The sequence below is a fragment of the Xiphophorus couchianus genome, chromosome 20 (genome assembly GCF_001444195.1).
Source record: "Xiphophorus couchianus chromosome 20, X_couchianus-1.0, whole genome shotgun sequence".
In the NCBI taxonomy this organism is placed as follows: domain Eukaryota; kingdom Metazoa; phylum Chordata; class Actinopteri; order Cyprinodontiformes; family Poeciliidae; genus Xiphophorus; species Xiphophorus couchianus.
In genome coordinates, this window is record NC_040247.1 from 2,852,852 (window position 1) to 2,869,080 (window position 16,229).

At 40.9% G+C, this 16,229-nt stretch overlaps 1 protein-coding gene across 1 annotated transcript in view; it reads right to left on the minus strand.

The window, feature by feature from the left end:
• The window catches only part of mmp24 (matrix metallopeptidase 24), a 30,871-nt gene extending 20,254 nt beyond the window's left edge, over positions 1 to 10,617 (minus strand). The window contains exon 1 of the mRNA XM_028003827.1: positions 7,868 to 10,617. Coding sequence (XP_027859628.1) covers positions 7,868 to 8,014 — 147 coding nt within the window. The 5' untranslated portion in view covers positions 8,015 to 10,617. The remainder of the gene's footprint in view (positions 1 to 7,867) is intronic.
• Positions 10,618 to 16,229: the final 5,612 nt, after the last annotated feature.

A 16,229-nucleotide genomic window follows, 5' to 3' on the forward strand; every position in this document is an offset into this window, starting at 1 on the left:
CCAGACAGAAACAGAACCGAGGAGCAAATCACAGAGCAGGAGCTCTGGTGTGTCTTCCTCCTCTCGATCAATCAGTTTATTTCAGCAACGAGGGAGTCAACATGCTTTACATCATAAAAACACAAAAATAAAAGGTCATAAAAACATCATACATGTGAGAACAAACCAGATCATATGACGTGTCTTTATTGCATGGCTTTAATAAGGAGCACAGCTGGCTGACATCTGGTTGCTGTGCTGTTTTGGACCGACACACCAGACCATAAATAATATTGATAAGATTTACTATATCTATACATTCAGATAAGCTAAAATCAGACAAGTTCAATTATGCTAATCTAAGATCAGATATATGCGACGCTAAACTAAACTTAGATCAGAAAATCTTATCTAAACTAAGACAAAACAAATAAGGTTCAAATAAGCTATAAACTATAATAATAATAATAACTAAGCTAAGCTAAGCTAAGCTAAGTTAGAGAATTATTTAGATTATTCAGGCCAAATAAATGGGTGTTCATTTTTCAAAGTGATAGTTTCATCTTGTTTTTCATACACTTATAAAAATCACAATTCCAAACTAAATACACTGCTCAAAAAAATAAAGGGAACACCTAAACAGGTGTTTAACACTTAAAGTGTTCCCTTTATTTTTTTGAGCAGTATATTTGATTCACAAGCTATACTGTATATCCAGCCAACTAGACATTTAGCTTGTGAATTAAATATTTAGTTCCAAAGTTAACATTTAATTTCCAAACTAAATATTTATTTTCCAAATTAAATATTAAGCCTGCTAGCTTGTTACACCCTATCTAAATATTTAGGTTGTAACTAAATATTTTCACCACGTTATTCAAACATTTATATTAAAAAATCAACTTAAATATTTAGTTAGGAGCTAAATATTTAGCTTTCTAACATAATATTTTTAAGGTTTTCCCGTTACTGTAAAGCACATTATTTTTATTCTGTTTTTAAATATTTTATTTTCTATTTTTGTGTGAATTTACTTGCTTTGATTGTGCGACAATAAAGGAACTTCTATTTCTAAAAACAAACAGTAAAATATCTGTTGTCCTATTTTATTTCTTTGACGGATATTATATGTTTTACATATAGCAAAAAACATTTAATAAAAATAAGACATTTTTGCTCATAATACAAATGTTTCAAGCATGTTTGCAGGAAATGTGTTCATATTTTGCATTAGTTTAATTAGTTTTAGCTTTAAATGACTGTAGTTCGCATTAATCTGAACTGGGCCACTGAAAGGTGGTTTTGTGGTGGATCCACCAGAGGAAAGGTTTTAATGTGGCGCCGCTGCATGTGCAGCAGATGACATTTATCTCCGCGGCGGCGCGGAGCGGAGTGCAGATCTGAGCACAGCTCTAATTATAAACGTACGGCAGGCGGAGGAGCAGCGAGCTCCTGAGAGCAGCGCAGGAGGATTAGGTCTGATCGGAGAAACCATTTCTCACCAACACGGACATTTAATTATGAAGCTGCTGTAGATCCTCCGGCTGTTTGTCTGAGGATCTGCTCACATCTTTATTCAAACTACTAATTAAAACAGAAAAATACAAAACAAACATTTTTCTGTTGTTGGGATCAGCAGCAGGATGTGGTGAGATCTAACTTCCTGTTCACAGAGAAGCCAAAATAAAGAACCATCACGGGAACGATTAATGCTGGCCATTGGTCCCAGTGAGTCCAGTTTAGACTTCACTGGATGTTGAACTGGTTTAAATCGTCTGACAGGAATAATCTGAAGACATTCTGATGCAAACCTGAGGTTGTTTTGAATCTTTCATGAGGTGGTGGCTCTAACGCTGGTTCTTATTCATGTTGCTGCTCTGATGTACTGATTTATGGCAGTTTAAAGGAAATATCTCAGAAACAACTGGATATGGATCATGATTCAAACACTTCATTCTGCCAAACTTTAAGGTTGGGATTAATTTAGTTTAATTTTGTTAATCCCATATTATTTGAGTTTTATTTATCCTATTTTATTAATTTTTCAAACTATCTTGACCTAATTTAACATTTGCTTAGCGTACATTAATTTATTATTGCTTAGTTTAGCTTGACTTTGCTTTGTTTACCTTAGCTTTAGGTTTCCTTTGGTGACTTGTCCTAACTTCGGTTCAGTTTGTGGTTCTCTGCCCCTCTGGGTTCAGCAGACTCTTCCTGATCCAGTTCTGATGTGAAACTTAGCAGTTTTCTCTATTTTGTTTGTAGTTAGCATGTTAGCGCGAATGTTTCTGACGTTTACAAGAGTGACTTTTTGAAAAGTGACATTTTCATTCCGAGTTGTTAAAGAGTTTGTCCTGAAACCTGTTTTTGTCCTGAAACCTGTCTTTGTCCTCATGTCCTGTTTTTGTCCTGCTGTCATGTTGTTGTTCTGCTGTCCTGTTTTGTCCTCATGTCCTGTTTTTGTCCTGCTGTCATGTTTTTGTCCTGCTGTCCTGTTTTGTCCTCATGTCCTGTTTTTGTCCTGCTGTCCTGTTTTTGTCCTGCTGTCATGTTGTTGTTCTGCTGTCCTGTTTTGTCCTCCTGTCCTGTTTTTGTCCTGCTGTCCTGTTTTTGTGCTGCTGTCATGTTGTTGTTCTGCTGTCCTGTTTTGTCCTCCTGTCCTGTTTTTGTCCTGCTGTCCTGTTGTTGTCCTCCTGTCCTGTTGTTGTCCTGTTTTTGTCCTCATGTCCTGTTGTTGTCCTGTTTTTGTCCTCCTGTCCTGTTGTTGTCCTCCTGTCCTGTTTTTGTCCTGCTGTCCTGTTTTTGTGCTGCTGTCATGTTGTTGTTCTGCTGTCCTGTTTTGTCCTCCTGTCCTGTTTTTGTCCTGCTGTCCTGTTGTTGTCCTCCTGTCCTGTTGTTGTCCTGTTTTTGTCTTCATGTCCTGTTGTTGTCCTGTTTTTGTCCTCCTGTCCTGTTGTTGTCCTCCTGTCCTGTTTTGTCCTCATGTCCTGTTTTTGTCCTGCTGTCATGTTGTTGTTCTGCTGTCCTGTTGTTGTCCTCCTGTCCTGTTTTTGTCCTGCTGTCCTGTTGTTGTCCTGTTTTTGTCCTCCTGTCCTGTTGTTGTCCTCCTGTCCTGTTTTTGTCCTGCTGTCCTGTTTTTGTGCTGTTGTCATGTTGTTGTTCTGCTGTCCTGTTTTGTCCTCCTGTCCTGTTTTTGTCCTGCTGTCCTGTTGTTGTCCTCCTGTCCTGTTGTTGTCCTGTTTTTGTCTTCATGTCCTGTTGTTGTCCTGTTTTTGTCCTCCTGTCCTGTTGTTGTCCTCCTGTCCTGTTTTGTCCTCATGTCCTGTTTTTGTCCTGCTGTCATGTTGTTGTTCTGCTGTCCTGTTGTTGTCCTCCTGTCCTGTTTTTGTCCTGCTGTCCTGTTGTTGTCCTCCTGTCCTGTTTTTGTGCTGCTGTCATGTTGTTGTTCTGCTGTCCTGTTTTGTCCTCATGTCCTGTTTTTGTCCTCCTGTCCTGTTGTTGTCCTCCTGTCCAGTTGTTGTCCTGTTTTTGTCCTCATGTCCTGTTGTTGTCCTGTTGTTGTCCTCCTGTCCTGTTTTTGTCCTCATGTCCTGTTTTTGTCCTCATGTCCTGTTGTTGTCCTCCTGTCCTGTTTTTGTCCTCCTGTCCTGTTTTTGTCCTGCTGTCCTGTTTTTGTCCTCCTGTCCTGTTTTTGTCCTGCTGTCCTGTTTTGTCCTCCTGTCCTCTTTGTGTCCTGCTGTCCTTCAGGATTCCTCCTGAATCATCAAGCTTCCTTCTCTGACCGCGACTCTGCAGTTTCAGGATGAAGAACTCACTGATCGCGTCTGCAGAAATCTAATTAATTGATAACAGTTGAAGATTGTCTGCAGAGTATCTGCTGCTAGTAATGTATCTGTGTGTTTTGACGGCACGTCAGAACGGTGTGAGTGTGTGGGCGTGTGTGTGTGTGTGTGTTTGGGTCTAATTTGAGGTTCTGTGAAGAATAAAATTATAATTTCAGCCCAAAATCAAATGCAGGAATCTAACATGCGATGGCTGCTCTCAGACTCAACGAGTCTGGAAAGCTTCCATCATCACTCCTCTCCTTCTCCGGGTTGTAAACGCGAGCTAGCTAGCGCTAGCGGTGAAGAAAGGACCTAGCTAGCTGTTCTAGAGCCTAAAAAGGCTCAACAACCTGGTAATGAAGGCTGGTTCTTTTCTGTGGAACCAATATTTTACATAAAATCAAGAAAACTATCGACAATTCTGACCATCCACTTGGAAAAACACTGCCTTCAGTCAGAGGCTTCTTCAGATTCGCTGTAATACAGACTGCTACAGGAAATCTTTCCTGCCAACAGTCATCACCATCTACAATAACTCTTTGAAGAGTTCGGATTAACATTTACCTCAACATTTGATTTCCTTTTCGGATCAACACATCGTTCTCATGTTAGGACACATGAGAACGATGTGTCTTAAACTGACAGCCATCTTGGTAGGCAGTTGCTATGTCAACAATATACAAGCCACAAACTTCAAACTAGCTCTCACCTTGTTCCTACCTAACTGATAAACAAGATAAGTACATTACAACTATTACTCAGTTACAATGTTTGAGTTCTCTACCCACCTCTGTGTAATACATAGAAAAACATCAGTGATATTTACTGCCGAACTACCAACATTAGCTTAGCTAACATAGCTTTTATCTGCAAGCTAAGACTGAGGTGTTGCAAATCAAAATCTCGTTGATGAAAATTTTGTTAATGTAAATAACGAAACTAAATGTTAATTATTTGTTTAACTCAACATTTAATTTTAAAATGAAATATTTATTTTCCAAACTAAGCATTTAGCTCAGACCTAAATATTTAGTAAGCTAGGCAAATATTTAACTTGCTAACTAAATATTTAGGTTGCTAGATAAATGTTTAACTTATAGCTAAATATTTAGCTGCAAATATTTAGCTATGACGATAGCTTCCTTCCCATAAGGGTGAATGGAATATAAAAGCCGCTACACAAACTCTGCTGCTGTGAACTGAATTGTTGCTCAATGTTTTTATCTTTACAATCGTTTCTTTTTCTCCTGACATGTCCAACGCGTTAGTTGAAAACATCGGATGTGACGTTTTAATGGCTCTACAGATGCTTACTCATGTTTCCATAGCGACCGTCTCCTCGGTCCGGGTTCGGCTGGTTTCAGACAGAACAAAACCGTCTTCAAACCCGCAGTGACAGCTCCTGTTAGTTCCAGCTGCGGCTTCACCGAGCAAAGCGAAGCGAGGCGAGTGTGGGCGTGATGAAGACAACAAGGCTGTCAATCTGAAAACGTTACAAATGTGTGTATTTATCTCCAACAATGACTAATCAGGACAGCGCTGACTGGAAGCGGCCGTGAATTCACACCAACCCATTCAGCAGCAGCAGCAGCAGCCCACTTCCAACCCATCCTCAGCTCTAATGCTGTGTTTACAACCATCCTCTTTCCCAGAACTCTCCCCTCCTGGGAGGGAGGAAACCCGCCCGACACCGGCTCGTAGGGCTCAGACACACTTTCAGCCCATTACCTCCATTATGGAGCAGAAATCTGCAGTTAGGCATCGTTTTCTGCTGCCACGTCACCCTCACAGAAACAGGACAGGATGTTTCCTGTAGCATGTTAGCCTTGCAGCAGTTATTAATAAAATCCTCTAGGAACCTGCAGGTACTGTGCTAAGCTAAGAGAAGAGAAGCTAAACTAAGACCAGACAGGCCTAAATTAAACAAAAAAAAGCTAATCTTAGCTAAGATACCCCAAATGAAGCTACGCTAAGCCTTAAATTACGTGAAGCTACTGCAAACTTAGCTAAACTAAGCTAAGCTCAGTAAATCTGATCTAAACTGAGCTAAAATAAATAAGGTTCAAATAAATTAAGCTAAAATAACAATCTAAGCTAAGCTAAATTAGTGCAAGTAACCAAGTAAACTAAACTCAGTTAAATTGAGCAAAGATAAACTAACATAAGCTAAAAAAGTTAAGACAAATGGAGTAAAGTCAAGCTAAGCAATAATAAATTAATATACAGTAAATATTAAACTAGATTGGGCTGCATAGTGGTGCAGTTGGTTTAACTGTTGCATTGCAGCAAGAAGGTCCTGGTTTGATTCCTGGTCTTTCTGCATGTTCTCCCTGTGCATGGTGGATTCTCTCCAGGTACTCCGGCTTCCTTCCTTTTCACTTTTAAAACCTCACCGTTCTCAGAAAGAGGCTAAAATTAGGACAGGAAGGTCTGATGTCCATGAAAAATGGAAATCATTAAAAACTCAGCATCTGGTTTAAATAGATCTATATTATGATTGTTCTGATTATTAACAGCCTCCACTGCAGAACGTAGGAGTATGACTAACAAAACCCAGAGAGGAATATTTGGAAAGGTTGTGCAAACAGAATAACAAACAATGAAAATATGATTAAATGAGTTAAAGAGCTGAAAACCAGACACAAAGCCATGAGTTTTAAAATGCCAGTCAGTGGTATCTGATTGAAGGTTGGTTTCCAGATCGCCAATTACTGATCTTTAAAAAGCCTGACCTGCCGCTTCACATTTTTTTGTCTGAAATGTTGCTAAATATAGCAAGAAAGTAGCTGAGCTGATAACAGTGACGTGACTATTGATGACTGCAAAAGTGCCGACATGACCTGGTGGGCGAGTCTGTTGGTCAACCTCTCTAATGGGAGAGCAGAAGACGTTTGCCGAAGTAAATAAGATCGGAGAAAAGATCGGCTTCACATTTACGTATCAACTGATCATCGATTCTTTAAATTAAGAAAATCTCCACCGATAAATCGGTGCACCACTCAATCTGACGCGACATTTTTGTCTCCCTTTGGTGAAGGAAGTTGCGCTCAGGGTCTTCTTCGCAGGTTCTTAAGTTGTTTCCTTCAGTGTTTCTTGGTGCAGCGCTCCCACAGGTGAGGGGGGTAGGGGGGGTTATTTAATTGCGTCGTTTGACTCAACGATCAGTGAGAAACTGAACCACAGCAGCTGAAAATGGAACAAATGTTGTGGTTTTGAACCGAGTCAACCAGACCACCAGGAGTGAAAACAGTCTCTGAATCTGACCCACTGGAGAGCAGAGTCTCTATTCAATTTCCTCCATGTAACTGGAGTTACACTCTCCTGTCCAGATGAGACCCTTATGACACACACACACACACACACACACACACCCACACACACACACACACACACACACCCACACACACACACACACACACACACCCACACACACACCCACACACACACACACACACACTGGATGGACTTGGATTTTCTGCTCCAGCATCCCTCAGGAGTTTTTCCCTCCACGGTTTGCTGCTTCTCTAACTTTGTGATGTTTTCTCGGTGGAGCTGAGTCTGTCTGCCTCCTCTGGTCTCAGACTGCTGTGGAGAAAACATCTCCTCCTTTGTTCCACTCTGCGCTGCCAAGGGCGCTCTCTTTGTTTCAATCAAAGCATCTCCAGCAACAAAACAGGAAAGCAGCAGCAGCAGCAGCAGCAGCACCGAATCAGATCACCAGCATCTCCACCAGTTTCCCCCATTCACCCCGACTCAGAGCAGATCCATGAATTATGGAGGAGAGGCTATATTTGGACTGGAGCCTCACTTTAACCTGCCTGTTTCTGGTCAACATGTGTCTGAATGTAGAGAAGCAGCAGCAGCAGGCGGGGGAGGGGGAGCAGAGGATCTGAAGGACTTATTAAAGCTGCCAAACAGGCGGAAACAATCAGGCTTAATGAGCAATTAAGCTGTTAGTTTGTTACTGACGCTGAACGTCAGAAAACAAAGCGCTGAACCGGTTCTGAGTCCGGATCGGTTCAGTTCCTGATGTTAATCTCTGCTTTCATAAAACCTCCTCTTACCTCCACTATGAAGGTCTTCTCCTCCCCGCACACCGACACCACGCAGAGCAGGAGCGGGAAGCAGCAGGTCTTCCAGCAGAACCCGGGGATCCCGGCTCTCCGCCTGCGCGCCGCCCCGCCGCCGCCTCCGCCGCCGCCAGTCGCCATGGCTCTGTCTCCCGGATCCCCCCCGCCACCTCCTCCGCTTTCCTCCGGGGCTTTCCAGGCTCCTGCTCCGCTCCTCACAGCAGGAAACGCGGCTCCAGCTCGGGGTCCATCCCGGCGCGTTGGCCCGGTTCCTCCCGGTTCGGTTCGGCTTGGTTCGGTTCACCAGTTCAGGAGCAGCGGAACAGCTGCACGACTCGGGCTACAATCAAACACTGATGCACTGAGGTTTGTCGCTCTGGGTACCAGTGAGGAGGAGGAGAAGGAGGAGGAGGAGGAGGAAGGTGATGGATGTTGTTGCAGGAGCGCATCATCAGCACAGGGGGCGCTGCAGAGGCTGGGAGAGTCATTTCACCCAGATAGGCTGATCAGGAGTTTAAATTTATTAAGATTCAGAATTTCCTGATAGTTTCAACGTTTCTGGATCCGGAGGTCTTTTGAGTTCTGATGGAGTTTTTCAGTTTCAGTTCAAGTTTTCTGCTCGTTTCCCCCCATTGAACAGATTCCTGACTGAACAGATTCCTGACTGAACCGATTCCGGACTGAACAAATTCCTGAATCTGAAAAGGTTCCGGACACCAAACAGATTCAATTCTCTGTTCAGTTTGAACAGATTCCTTGTTTTGAACAGGTTCCTTGTTTTGAACTGGTTCCTTGTTTTGAACTGGTTCCTTGTTTTGAACTGGTTCCTTGTTTTGAACTGATTCCTGAATGTCTCTCTGGACGTCAGCTGTCTTAACACGGAGATTTTATTGTTTTATTTTGCCTAATTGGCTGCTGACTCAGACAGGAGAATCGTTCAGACAGAACATTCACCTTAGTGAACCAGTTCTGAACCGGGTCTTTGTAACAGAAATTCCAGTTGCTCCAGTTCGTCCCTCATATCTCTGCTGGCGGCAGCTTTTTGACATTTCTTTTGCCCCTTTCTGTCCCTTCTGGTCAATCAGTGGACATCTGGGACGGATCCATTAGCAGCAGCCGTCTCTCCTCCATAATTGAAGCTGTCGTGGACGAGGCAGGTGACGGGAAACGGCCTGCAGTGACGTGAGCGGTGGATCCATTAGACACGTCTGAAACACAGATTTAATTATCGGTCAGAGACGGGTCCACCGCTCCGTCATTAGCTTCATTTCCTGCCTCAGTGGCCGCTCTGCTCTTTAGCCCACAGGAAGTCATCCTCCAGAAAAAGGTCCAAACGGTTCAGGTTCTGAGGGATTTATCACGTTACTGAACTTTACAGGTCAAACCTGCAGAAAAACATCATTAAAAGACAGAAGCTAAATCACAGGACAGGCTAGTTGCTCTGATTGAGTTTTATTCCTCCTCCAGGTGATGATTGCTGTTGGTTTTCCAGCTGATTTGTGTATTTTAAGCCTGGCGGGCCACCAGACTAAACATTGTTGTTTTATTTATTGTAGTTTTTTTTATAAACCAGTAATGGTGATACAAAATACGGGTTAAAGAGACTCTTTGGTGAAATGATTTGAAGCTCAGTGGAAATGTAGGGGGATTGAGGTCAGGTGTGGTTTTATTTTTTAATTCACCGGATCGCCATGACCACTTCCTGTTTTTACTGGTCTACAATCTAGCAATTTTGGCTAATAAAGTGACAGTGAAACAACTGAAGTACAAAAAAATATTTTAATTGTATTTTGTTTTATGTTAGCCTCTTTTAAAACTTTAAAGTTTTTAAAACGACTAAATAAAAAATAAAATAGCTTAAAAACTGGCAGGATGGATCGTAATGGGAGGATCTGACAAGGAACTGAGGAGTCTGGGAGGGTGATTACTGGACTGGAACCAGGTGAGTGGCTTCCACTGGTAGGATGGGAGCAGAGGTCAAGGGTCAGTTGAGGAAGGACTGATCCAGAAACAGGACAAAACAGGAGTTAAAAGTAAAACAGGAAGTAATCAGAACACAAGAAACAGATTATCAAAATAAAACAGGAGCCACAGTTGAACCAGAACCAACACAAGAAAAGTCCAGAACCAAACTGTAGCAGCAGCACTCGTATTAATTCATTACTTTAATATTCAGCTAAAAATGACAGTAAATGCATATAAATATGAGAAGCATGATATTTATTCAACAATAAACAAATAAATTGATGTAGATAAATTTAATTTATTGAGTTAAAAATGCATTCAGATGTAAGGAGGAACTTATCTTTTGCGCCCCTGGAGTTTGCATCTATAATTCAGTTCTGACACGCGGTTCTGACCCACAGTCTGAACCAGAACCACCTCAGCTCTCTGTTTCTGGGTCGTGACCCAGTTTCTCCTCAGCGCCGGGACTCTGTCTGCCAGCAGAACCTGCGATGAAAGGAACCCAACTGTTTGACCTCTGAGGAACAGAAACACCTGACTGATAAAGGAAAGGTCAAAGGTCAGTGATTCTGGAACCCGGTGAAGAGCAGATTGGTTTCAATGAGTTCAGCAGATTGACCTCAGCCTGGTTCTGATCCAGCAGAGCAAACCACTCAGAGCTGGTTCTGGTTCTGGCAGTTTGGGTTCTTTTTGCGTCTCTTTATTGTTTAAAAGCTCAAAGTTTTATTCGGGAGCTTTTTGGAGCATTTTTAAAACTCTTTCTCGTGTCCAGATTGATTTTTATCTCAACTAAACATCAACCCGCGGGCCCAAACGGTGATCAGAACCACAGAGTTCTCAACCTCTGCATGATTTTCTTCTGTATTAAAGTTTTTCTATCTTCTCTTAGTGATCAGTAAGGTGAATGTTCTGTCTGAACGATTCTCCTGTCTGAGTCCGGAGTTTCATCTCCCGCTCAGAAGAATCTGGGTGTAGTTACAGGTTTTAGCCGCCAGATGGCGGCAGTCTGATGTGAATGTCTGCAGGTGGAGTCTTCCCTCTCTGCTGCGGACCGGTGGACTGACTCACCAGGTGACTGTGGTTACCTGTCTCAGGTGTGACCTGCTGGTTTCCACCTCTGAGGGCGGAAAAGTGATTCATGCAGCTGGGATGTGAGGAATCCAGGCTGGAAAGCAGCTGCAGACATGAAGAACAAGGCAGGAAGTTCTGCTGCTGTGTGACGCGCTGCTGCTTTGTTTTCAGCACCAAAGACTAATGAGGCGAGCTTTACTGAAGCTTTGGGTTTCAAAACACCCAACTTCAGAATCTGCTTGACATGTAGCACAGATTGTTCCAGGTCAGACTCATCCATCACTTCAGTTCAGGTCATAACGCCAACTCACAACGATCTGAAAAATAAAAAAGCAAATTTAAATAAAAAGATCCATCTGGTCCAAATGATTGTATTTATTAAGCTTGGTTTACTATTCAGTTTAACTTGAAAGGTTTCTATAAGTTAAATCCAGCAGAGCATTATTGACTTTACAGCATTTCTATGGAGCTAAACTGGGGCCAAAAAGAAAAAAAAGAATTGAAACTTAAAAAAAGATTGAAACTGCAAAATTATTTTGAATTTAAAAAACGTTTGAAGCTGGAAAAAAAAAACTTGACTCAAAAAATGTTTCTTGGGTTTTAAGTTTAAATTTCTGAAATGTTTTTCAGATGTTTTTGAGTCAGATTTTATTTTAAACACAATAATAATCAATTGGATTCTTTAATTTATTCAGGATCAAACTTTATTTGAGGAGGGTTTTTAGTTTAGTTTTTAGTTAGAGATGGTTTTAACTTAAATAGATTTAATTTCTCTTTTGTTGCTTTTTGGAGATTAATAATTTATTTCTCACCTCTTATTTCTTCTTTTCCGTTTCTCCTGTTGACTCGTCTCTGTTTTGAGCCTGAAGCTGAACCAGATTAGCTTTGATCCCTTTAATAAATCTCTTTATTCCACTGCAACAAAGGTCCAAACCACAGATGGTCCAATCCGCCGACCGCACCCTGCAGGGAACCCGGCTTTCTATTTCTGTCCCAACCCGACCGCCGGCCCGTTTCTGTTCACTCAGCATCAAGTTTTCTGCTGCAGATAAAACCAGGAAACAAACTGATGAAGATGATGAGGAGGAGACACAACAAGCATGAAAACTAAAATCCCAAGTTTTTAAGCTAAAATCATAATAAATATAGAATATTTAATGTGAAATTAAAAGGGAATAATAAATAGATTTAATAAAATGGAAACTAATTAACCACAACATAGAAAAGGAAAACAGATTTTTAAAAATACCACAAACATGGAATAAAATCACAGATGTTCATAACTTAATATTAAGATGAGGATAAGTAAAAAATAAATAATATATTCTAAACGTTTACATTTGCTTTTAATGGTCTACTCTGCTCTCAGTTATTATAATATTAAATTTTATGGTTAAATTTCTGCAAAACCAACCAATAAAACAGCAGAAATCTGTTTAACCCCGAGGTCTTCAATATGGGGGTCACAACCCCGTCCAGGGTCACAGAGTTACTGCAGGGCGGCCGTGATATTTCTGATTCATTGGATGTTTTTTTATTTGCTTCCTTCAATTCAAAATTATATCATTGTAGATAAGTAATAAGTATCTAATAGAAGGCACAAAATATTGCGTTTTACACTAAACGGTTTGTTCACAGCAAGCTATATTAAACTTAGGTTTAAAATATAAACTATAAATGTATATTATTTGTATTGAATGAGCAGTAAAATGTCATGTTTGATGTAGTTTCTTGGTTCACTTTATTGTAAAACTTAAACTCCTGGTTTAAGCTGCTTAATCTTTGATTATTTAATGTATTTATCAGAGTTCAGATCAGAGTTCTTTGGATTTAGACATTAGTCTCCATCTGGACTCTGTGGTTCTGAAGCTCAGGTCGGGTTCTGGCGTTAAGCCGTCGGTATGAAGGAATTCCCTCTGAACAAAAAGCCGTTGAGCAACAAACAAAGCTGAGGAATCATCCTGGAAAACCAGGAATGTGTTTGGAAACACAGAAACTCCAGGATGAAACCAGAATGACTCCTCTGTGGCTGAAACTGGAATCAGAACTAATCCCGGTACCAGAAACCATCAGAACCCGGTTTCAGTTTCAGCTGCAGGTTCTTCATTATAGTTTAGCTTTATTTTCTTGTGACCTTTTATTTGGGTGTTTGGTAGTTTGTATCAGTTATTAGTTTAATATAGTTTACTTTTGGTTGCAGAATTCAGAAAGGTCAAAGTATTACAATGTGATTATTTAAACACCGATTAGGTAATGAACACTCGACAAAAAAATAAAATTTTCAAAAAAGGTTTTTAGTTTGTCTAACATACAAACTAAAGCAACAGATCAGCTAACAGGATTACTTAAAGGGGCAGCATCAACTTTTTACTTCATGTTATAATGTTATTTTAAAACAAACATGGACAAACTGTTGCTTTGATTCTTTCATGCAAGTTTAAGAAATCCTTTAATCTCAATGGCAACCATTCAGCTGTGTAAAACACCTGGGTGGACCTAGCCCCGCCTTTGAGGTGCAGCTCCTCCCCCACTCAGCTCCTTCAGACTAGCCAGCAGCTTTTAGCAAAAACCTGGTGCATTTGCTGAGCTCATTATAGGAGCTACTTGTCAGAGTAACTCTGGTAAAAACGTTGTTAAAGGGTTAATAGAGGAGCCATATTGGGATGACTTCCTGAAGGCGGAGCTTCAGAAAGAGCAGGAGATTCTTAAAGAGACAGAGGCCCAATTTCAACTCTAATTTCTTTTATGTCATACTTGATATTTAAAGCATTTGAGTAACAACTGAAGGTAACAGTTACCTGATGATGCAGTAAAATGTGCCTGGAAAACACACAATACTGGCCCTTTAAATGAGTCAAATTCAGCTTTTAGCCACAGTCGACCTTCCATTCGAACAAATCCCAAAATCCTCGAGTCCAACTTTCCTGAATCATCAGATTATTTAAATATCAGAACCTAAATCTGGACAAGGTCAGGCCTGCACCTGTGCACTTGACTCAAAGCAACACAATGAGGTGACTCAAGAGTCGACCCAAGAGTCGATGCAAGTGTCGACCTGGGAGGCGACCCGGTAGACGACCCGGGAGGCGACCCATTCATTCTGAGACAAACAGCCAGCAAGTCCCTGGAAGAACAAAGAGGCTGCAAGTCGCAGCAGAACCAGGCGGGAGGCCGGAAAGCTGCTGCATCCTGCAGATAACGGCCAGCTGCACGTGAGGAAATGCTGCCGGAGCATCTAAACTGGTGTTTACTGGTTCTGGTTCTGGAGGATTCCCAGGTGGGGGAACATGCCCACTGGGTTTACCTTTCTGATCTGAGATGGTTCCAGTTCACAGACACCACAGCTGACACTGGAAATGAACCAGTACCTGAACCCTGATGGGTGTTGAACTACACCAGTCCAACCAGTTCTGAACCGAACTGGTTGGGATGGCGCCGGACTCTGGTTGCAAGGGGCAACCAGGACTCTGCTGAAGTCAGCTGACGGCATCTCCTCTGCTTCTGTCACTCCAAGGTTTTCCATCTGAAAAATGAGCCGCTCAAGGTTATTATAGTTAACAAAATATCAAAAACAGAAAAAACTTTTTAACAGAAATAAATAAAAACGGTAATTAACAGTAATTAAATCTGAATTTTTATTTATTTTTTCAAAATAAAACTTATGAAGCTTTAAGAAAAACTGCAGGTGTGTTTCTGGTGAGTTTTTGTTAAACCATGTTTGTGTTTTATTCAGTGGGTAGAAAATACAGAAGTTTTACTGAAGTAAGAATATAAATACTTCATAAGAAAATTACTCAAGTAAAAGTACAACATAGTAAAAATACTCCTAAATATAATTTTTTCCCAAAAAGTTACTTCAGTAAATGTAATTAGTTACCATCCAACTCTGAATATAAAAACTGAACTAAAACTAAATAGTATTTAACTAACAAAAACTAGCAGACACTCTAAAAACTAACTAAACTGGTCACAACAAAATAAAAAACCTAAAATAAAAAACCCAAAGCTACAATAACCTTGGACCCGTTTTGGCCCGTTTCATTGTTCTGTCAGCTTTGGGACTCGCTGCTCATTGTTCCTGATTTGGACCCGGACCCAGACCTGGACTTCCTGACAGGAAAACGACATGCTGAGGTTCAGGAAGGAATACTGAGACCAGAACCGACAAAGACCGGTCCAAATGTAAAACCTGAAACCTGTCAGCAGCAGAACCTGCAGGTTTCATGGCATGTCTGCATAAAAACCCTGATATGTATCAGAGTTTGATCAAGAAGTGGCTCCAAAAGCAAGAAGGACGAAGAACTGGAGTCCAAAAACAACAAAAAAATCAATCGAGCCACTCATCAGCTTTTTGTTTTTATTCAAATTTGTTCATCTTAAAAAAGAAAATCAACTTTAACAAAAGCTAAAAGTTCACATTTTTCCATTAATAATAATTGTTAAACACAAAATAATCAGAAATCTTTTTTATATGTACAATAAACGGATTATTCAGCCAAACTGCAGGTAAACTGATGGCTGCACATTCTGACACATTTCAGCTGAAGGCAATAAATGAAGGCAAAACAATAAAAATTACAAAAATGAGTCGTAAACAAACACAAAACGTGTGATCAACATCATTCCTTATTGCTCGACGCCGAGGTTGAAGCCCTGATGTGCCGGCTGATGATCGGCGCGTTTCATTCTTAAAACCTCCAAGTAGAAACAGTTCAATAAGTTTTATACAAATCTGGATATAAAAGGAGATTTGAGAAGCAACCCAGTGAAACCAGTGTTTTATACAACATCACAGCAGAGCTGCTGGGAAGAAAATGCCCTGAAACCTTCAGGTCTCATTCTGCTGATGCTCCTGCGCCGGACAGGAGGAAACCTCGAGTTTGGACCCAATCCAGGTGGTCAGAGACAGAGTTGGTCAGAAACGTGGCTGTAAACCTTAAGGCAGGATGATCAAGGCACGACTTACCAGGAAACTATGATCATAACCAAAAAAACTGCAGATAAACAGCTTGATTTCTGTTTCAACATCGCACATATAAAAAAAATAAAACAGTTGATCATTATTTAATGATAATAATAAAAATACATCAGATTGTGCAGCAAACTGAGTGGGATTCGTTCAGAAACCAGTAAACGGTTTTTCCTTCTCTACGTTTTTATCCTGACGCTCTGAGGACCCAACAGGGTTTTTCTGCAAGTTAGGAAAATAAAATGTGGAAAACAGAATCACACTCTACGCTGATGACGCTTTAATGTTCATTACTAATCCTGAGACCCGCTGGATGTTATTATTTATATCCAGAAATGCTGAGCCCACTGC